We start from the raw sequence: 7,170 nt of genomic DNA on the forward strand, positions 1-7,170 counted from the left end.
ATACGATACAATCGCACATGCATATGAAAGCAAGCTAAGCGAGCCACGGAAGCAAAAAAACCCGGCGAAAATCCCTGATGAAAGGCCCATAGAGTACTTACTTAGGGCCTCGTGTCCTTCAGATTTCAAGGTGCAAGGTACGAGCCACAAAAAACCCTTAGCGAAAAACCCTTACGACGCCTTAGAATAATTAATCTTATAATCGATGGTGTTATTGCTATTATTAGGGAGTATAGTGCGAGCCACACATGTCTCGATCTCAAGCCACTGGATTTCCTTTCCTGTTTTTTTTTTGCATGCACGCTGACTCTTGCCCACAGGTATTGTACGAAAATCCCATTCAAGGATCCAGGAGTACTTAGTTACGCGATTACACGCTTACGTCCACTGGGAGGCCCGTAGGCCCAGAACCTCTTCAAAATCAAATCTCAATGCTTTGCGTGGGTTTCTCAAGCTTGATACGCTATGCCTCTGCCAAGAAGCGGCTCGGAAGAACCGCTTCGGTGGCCTGTGCAATATGCGCAGGCTTTAGGAGGCGTTGCGTTGCACTCCTTTCCTGCTTCTTTCTGTTGTGTGCTTTGTATGTGCTTGTAGGTGGTATGCCGTTATGCCTGTGAGGACTGCGGGTACGCGTAAGCGTTTCTTCGTGCTTGGATCTGTGCTTGTGTGGCCTGTACAGTGTGCATTGGATCCTCGGTGTTGGTTGTTGCTGGAGGTACTGATCATGTTTATGTTCGCCGAGAAGCAGGTCGTTTATTATCAATACTGCTACAACGAGTCAAAGCTGGATGCTTGTGGTTTGTCTTGGGCTTTGCGTATGTGTATTGCTTACTTGTCTAGGGACAAAAAATCGAATCCACAACGGTATATGCATATCTAGGAATTAGTGTCGGTGCCAGGACTTACTCATCTTGCGAGTAAGACATAATCGCATTCAAGCCTCCTAAACACGTTGTACCTTTCATGGATGCTATCCGTGTTAACTGTATCTAGGATATCTGTGTCTCCTATTACTAGTGCTTGTGTATCTTGGCATTCACATTTATTTCAATGATGGGATGCTTGATCGAACAACATATCCGTGTAGGATACTGTATGCATTATTATACAATGCTGGTACTGGAACGCACAACGTTACATCTATCTCGCATTCTTACCTATTTCCCTAATCTCTGAAATGCCAAATGAAACAAATAGTTTTACATTGCTTCCGAATTGAGCCTCCAAATTTCGAAAGCATACCACCAGCAGATTTTGAAAGTTAAATCAAGTGCGAACTACCGCCTGAAATTCCGCGCATTCCGCAGTACACACAATATGTATATGCATATGCACACAGGTACGCTTCTACGCAGTAGTGAAACACCGACGCAGAGCAACTGAGACCGGGACCGAGACCAAGGACCAGGCCGGCGGCATCTCACAATCTCACTGACACTGACAATCGTGGTCTTACAATCTACATAAACGTCGGTTTCATCGTTAGGAGCGCCTCGGAGCCGGCCTTAATTTATTACTGTACAGCAAATAATATGATATGATATATTCATCCATGTGCATGTGCCCAGCTCCAGGACCTGGAATAGTAGAAAACACCGTTCCGGAGCGGGGCGCGGGACATAGTGTTATTTCAATTATTATTGACAGAGGCGATGCTTTTGGAGTTCAGGAATTTAGGTACACCGTACTCTTGGCGCTGTCCTCGGCCTCCTTATACCGTCGTGATGTATCATCAAAATCATCATTTGCATCACTACTAACCGGCGAAGACTAGGATACTTGGATACTAGGCCTAGGGATGCGGGGCACTATGCGATGAACAGCGTTCGCTAGGCGCTCGAATCACCGACACTGCGCATGCATAACCGTGCGCCCAGCATCCTCAAGCGAGGCGAGCGGATTGTAACCTACGGGAATTCGGGATGATGGTTGATGATTAAGGCCGGCCCGTGGTAACCGGGCCTCGCACTATGTTGAAGCCGAGTCTAGGTTGATGTTGGTAAGCCGATCAACGGCGCGTCGCGCTCCGTGCAGTTTTCTAGCTTTTTCTCCCTTCGTTAACTTCACCCGGTTCCCGATCCTATACGACTCACGCAGAGGAGATCGAGAGAGATGCGGACTCAGCCCGACGGACGCGCAAATGCGCATGTCGGCGTCGGCGTCGGCGTCGGGAAGGTGATGGTGCTGATGCCCTTGATATGAGTGATGTGAATCCATGATGGGTGTGATGGGAAGGAGTCGGTGACACAACTCTATCTGGGTCCCTAGTCTGGAATTTTCGGCGCCTTACATACATAGGATCTAGACGGGAACGGAGCGACGGTTGGACGTCGGATTGATCGGAGTCTATTTTTTGAACGTCTTTCCGTACGGTATCTGTTCCTATGCTGTGCATCGTTTCTCCCTTGCACTATCAAATCTATGCTATGTTGCCTGGAATCTGGACAACAGAATCTGGCATGTGCTGGAGCAGGCTCGGCCTGCGTTCTTTCGGAAGCAAATTCAAGGGGCGGCACCGACATGTTGCAGGAATGCCGTGATAGCACATTGCACATTGCTCATGCACATGCCAAGGCGGACGAAGCCGGGAATCCGTTGGAGTACTCCTCTCGCTCACTCTTGCATCAAGTTGCTTGTGAAGTGAATTCCTCAGATAGTCAACTGTATTATCAATGTATGTCCTATTCATGTCTCTTCTCGGATTCTATTGAATTTGCTTTGCGTTTTTGGATACTCTCTGGAAAACTAATCACCCGGTCCTCTCTCGGTCCTCTATCTATCCACTAGAGAGTTCATAACCTTCGAGGATCAAATCTCTGGGCATCTACGGAAAGTATCGCGGATTTAGAAGATCGACCGCTCCTTCCAAGCTTTCGTTACTGGTATCGGAACGAAGAGGTATACAGCAGGTCAGGCTGAACGGACCGACTCGGATCTCGCCCGTTCAGGATGTTTAATAGTGATAGCGCTTCTACAATGCCCACTACATGCTTTGATCGTGACAGGGACGAGTATGCAGAAACAGGAATGCAAGGCGGATCTACGTGGCGATTGAAGTTCCCAAGTCTGTGAAGTCGTGTGAGCCGACTCGCTTCGTGTCCCTTCCGTCGTAATTCGCTATTGCAAAATATGTCAACAATTTTCTCTGAAAATATTGTCCCTCCGTCGCAACGCGCAGGAAGATTTATTTCTTCACCCAAATGTAAAATGAAAATCACGAAACGTTGCATAGGAAGCACTCGGAACATTACACACTTCGAGGGAAAAATTGAATGAATGGAAGGGATATAGAGCGCGGATGTGATGGATACTCAGTCAAGGTGAGTGTGATACTAGTACAGCATGCCTTCCCGCTCGACCCGACTCATTCATTGTGAAAGCGTTTCTCCTCGGCACCGACGAAGGCCATTTGCCGACTTGCGCGGAGATCAAAAACCGTATAGACTTTGAGCTTCTTTGCCTTCGATATCCATTCCAGCGTCTATTAGAATCTCTTGCAGTAATACCTATACGAATTCTCGGCCTTGTAATGTATGACTACGTTGGTCTTGCATTGCATTACGTCTGTGTATACGTCCGTGTATGTGTATAGCTTGTCATAGTTGGAGTTGGCTTGGAGTATTCGGTGAGCTGTTGATGGATATGACACTGTAGCCACTACTAACCTTATTTCTCACGTTTGACGGGAAGGCACATACATGTTGCGTGTGGCGTATGGTGAGACGCTCGATTCTACCTACTACAAGCCGGCCGAGAGGAACGCTTATGATGCGTCTGGCGTTGGTTGCAAGGATGGAGGAACGAAAGGTCGTGAACATACAGTTCCGTTTCCGATTCCGCCATTGATAGCATCATCTCAGTACCTCAACTCGTGCAACAGTTTCTTCTGTGCCTCTCGGACAATACTGGATAATCTAAAGGATTGATTCAAAGTGAGGAAAGCGCATGCAAGGGAGCAACGTTTCATATGCATCAAATCGACTTCTTGCTGTCTGCTGGGGAGCCTTGGATCAATGCAAAGACTGTTCTGAAGGAACACGAACGGTAGCATTTGCAATTGGGATGCTTCCGCCCTTGCTCGGATCGTTGGGCCTATTGATGCGTCACCAGGGTGCTGCTACTATACACTGCTGCTACTAGGTGATATTTCAATCCATGGTACTGTCCGTAGTCCGAAAGGTAGGTTTCTATGTAGAAATGCTAGGATTCACACTGGAAACGAATGAAATGGTTCCTTGTTTTTCTTCGGAGCGCTGTGGCTCGATGATGCGTTGCAACGGCAATTACTATGTTTGTAAGTTTTTCAATACTAAACTCAAGACGCATGTAGTATTTCTATGGTAGACGTCGGCGAGACTGGGAAACATCTTACTCAGGTTTCTGTTTTTTGAGCGCTCACTTGCTTCATTTCATACGCAACATATCAGACACGTTGAGGACACGATGAATAGCAATGGGTGCTGTAGGTAAAGTGTTTTATGCTTACTGAAGAAATTTTTGTAGAAGCTGTTCTTATGATATGGCGTTCGGTGTTGCGGCACTGTACACATGTTTTCCATGTGCGATTGTCCAGAATATATTTGTAAGATCCGGACGGTCCGCTTTCAATGCATGCTTATGCAACTGGTGATTTCCCCTTTCATATTTCTTCGGGATTTATCATTCAAAATAGAAATTTTGGCTATTGATAATGCTTGAGTTGGTTGTGGTTATACATTTTCAACCAATGAAGCACATGATCTGACGTATCAAACGTTTATCGACTAAGCGAGTAGATAGCTGTATCTGTTTTGTTCCGTCACCTCACCTCACTTCGACTTGTTGGTAAGAACATAGTTAATTTTCTTTTTGAATTGACAATTGATGTGTCGTTCCCACAGAGAATGAGTCAGAAAACACAATTTGAATGCTCTCAGAAGATCTCTGCACCATGGCGTCCCGTGCCTCGTGTGTCAATGCATTGTCAGAATTTCTTATTTAGACAATTGTCAAATTCCATGAGTAGAGTTGACCTCATTCTGTCATTCGTTCTCACTCCGATATTGCAGTTATGCAAGTGTGTTTCGGGCGAGCGCCTCTCCACACGCTCGGGAACCCATTCTGAGTGATACTCACTCACATGCAGGGACACACAAAGATATGATCCGCTCTCGCAGCACGGCCTCGTAGTAGTATCCTCAAAGGAGGAAATTCAGCAATCCTAGAGGCGATGTTCTATGCGCCCCTTCGAGGCGCTTCTCACTGAAACAGAAACGATAGCCTATGTTATACTCGTCCACCGGATCGCCGCACAACCTCTACGTGTATAGATACTTTTATCGCAAACACAAATGAGTTCCGAACTGTTTGATCTATTTGCAGTTTCAATTCTCTCCTATGAAGCCCGATATCTCGCATGCTGCATATTCGGCGCTTCTGTGGGCGTTGCAGCAAAATGACTTCTTGCGCAGTAGATGCACTGGCGTCCGCAGAGATACCTCCCACTTAACCTCGCCTCCTATACTAGCTCGCCCTTGGCACCCGGACAATCCTTACACTGCAAATAGGACAGTGGGGATATACATGTCATACCATCCGACGATAGACAAGCTGTGCCTCACTGACTGCGGATTGTGAGTAACACTTGCCTGTAAACCGTAAATTGCTAATTATATGCTCGAGGCAGTGTTATTCAATATGAGCAAGATGATGTTGCTTCTGAAGTTTGCTTCCGAGTATCCGCTCCCAGGATGTATAATGCATTGGAGCACCGCTCAAGGTCCGATCTGCGAGGGGTTTATCTTAAACTCATCCCCTCGCATGGACTCGGATATGCACGTGATGGTTTTGCTATTGATCTCTTCATACTTGGACTTGGTTCTCTGGTTTCAAGTTGCATGGGTTTTTCCTGGAATCTCTTGTATCAACAAGTTCCGTTGAATACCTAGGCACCCATAGGAAGAGCCAGCATTGTCTTGTCTTAGATAAGTGTCTTCGAAATTGAGGCAAGAGACAGGGAATCATAAAACTCGATACAAGTGATCTAGACGGAAGCTGCTGTAACAACATCCTCATGGAGCAGTCACCCAAGTGTGAAACACTCATAGCGTCAGTTTTCCTCAATGCTGGACACCGTTGATCTTCACTCTTATTGGATGCACGACTCTGCTTCTTGCTACGTCAAGGAACCCCCATGCTGAGAGCGTGGATGCTGCACTATTCATCTGCTTCCGACATCACCGTCACGCCAAATCGGTCCGATTATCCTCAGATGAGACAACATTATCGCTCACTTTCGCATTGCAAGCGCACGGGAGAAGCGTGAAAGTCCGATACCTTTTGTACGTATCTGACCTCACTAAATCCATGCTCGTAGCGTTGGTATCCGTCGGCTTCACGAATTTTAATTCTTGTATCCAACCGCCCTATGACGATGACTCTATGCTTATCTTTATAATTTGATTCCGTTAATACTAACAATGCACGGGCGCTTATTCGAAGCGTGACTGAATTGATACCGATCCTGTTTGGATTTTGACTTTTTTGAGGTTTAATTATTTTTGAGAAAAAAAATTCTTGTTTTACTGAGACACGTACAACAGGCAAGAGGATGACACTACTTCTGAGCGCTTCGTCTGGTTTGCCATTGCTTGGAATATCCATGAAGAAGTGGCGTTGTGTTACTCTCAACTGAACAGTTCATCATCTGTGCTCCGTTAGTGCTACCCTTGATTGCACAACCATCAACACTAACCCAGCTCTTCGCGATGCAACGCAGATCACGCGTTGCCGATGTCGATACGCATGTCTTATACACGTCTTCGTACCCATGTCCTCCATCAGCTTTCGAAGCGAATCACGGTGTTCGCTGGTGGAAGATATTCGCGAGGATAACGACAACGAACAGTCCGGAGTTGACCGAAATAGGTTTACATAGGATGTAAACGGCTGTACGTCCCCGCGGAGGTTGAGCTATTTGTCCTCACGCGTTGTTTACACGTTGCTGCCCCAGAGACGTTGTCTTCCATCTTGGGCGCTGATTTCTTCTGATAATTGATATCATTCTGCAAGCTCAGAAACTGACGTATATCCATTGAATACATCACGAAAAAGTCGCAACAAATGTATTTAATAATAGCAAAAGTAATCTAATAAAATGATTTCATAAGCATTACATTCTAAAATAATACT

At 46.1% G+C, this 7,170-nt stretch overlaps 3 protein-coding genes across 3 annotated transcripts; all 3 read left to right on the forward strand.

Moving 5' to 3' along the window:
• Positions 1–2,520: 2,520 nt before the first annotated feature.
• Positions 2,521–4,048, forward strand: FOMMEDRAFT_150723 (uncharacterized protein; the record flags this gene model as incomplete). Its single annotated transcript, XM_007261942.1, has 7 exons — positions 2,521–2,640; positions 2,788–2,909; positions 2,961–3,064; positions 3,381–3,531; positions 3,603–3,625; positions 3,691–3,871; positions 3,934–4,048. 7 exons carry the CDS (start codon positions 2,521–2,523, stop codon positions 4,046–4,048), a joined length of 816 nt encoding a protein of 271 aa, XP_007262004.1.
• A 1,328-nt stretch (positions 4,049–5,376) lies between these two features.
• Positions 5,377–6,441, forward strand: FOMMEDRAFT_150724 (uncharacterized protein; the record flags this gene model as incomplete). The annotated part of the gene is made up of 4 exons (XM_007261943.1): positions 5,377–5,612; positions 5,666–5,856; positions 6,027–6,087; positions 6,165–6,441. 4 exons carry the CDS (start codon positions 5,377–5,379, stop codon positions 6,439–6,441), a joined length of 765 nt encoding a protein of 254 aa, XP_007262005.1.
• Positions 6,442–6,746: 305 nt separating this feature from the next.
• FOMMEDRAFT_150725 (uncharacterized protein) lies at positions 6,747–7,019 on the forward strand (the record flags this gene model as incomplete). Its single annotated transcript, XM_007261944.1, has 2 exons — positions 6,747–6,919; positions 6,992–7,019. 2 exons carry the CDS (start codon positions 6,747–6,749, stop codon positions 7,017–7,019), a joined length of 201 nt encoding a protein of 66 aa, XP_007262006.1.
• Positions 7,020–7,170: the final 151 nt, after the last annotated feature.

The sequence above is a fragment of the Fomitiporia mediterranea genome, assembly GCF_000271605.1.
Source record: "Fomitiporia mediterranea MF3/22 unplaced genomic scaffold FOMMEscaffold_1, whole genome shotgun sequence".
NCBI lineage: Eukaryota > Fungi > Basidiomycota > Agaricomycetes > Hymenochaetales > Hymenochaetaceae > Fomitiporia > Fomitiporia mediterranea.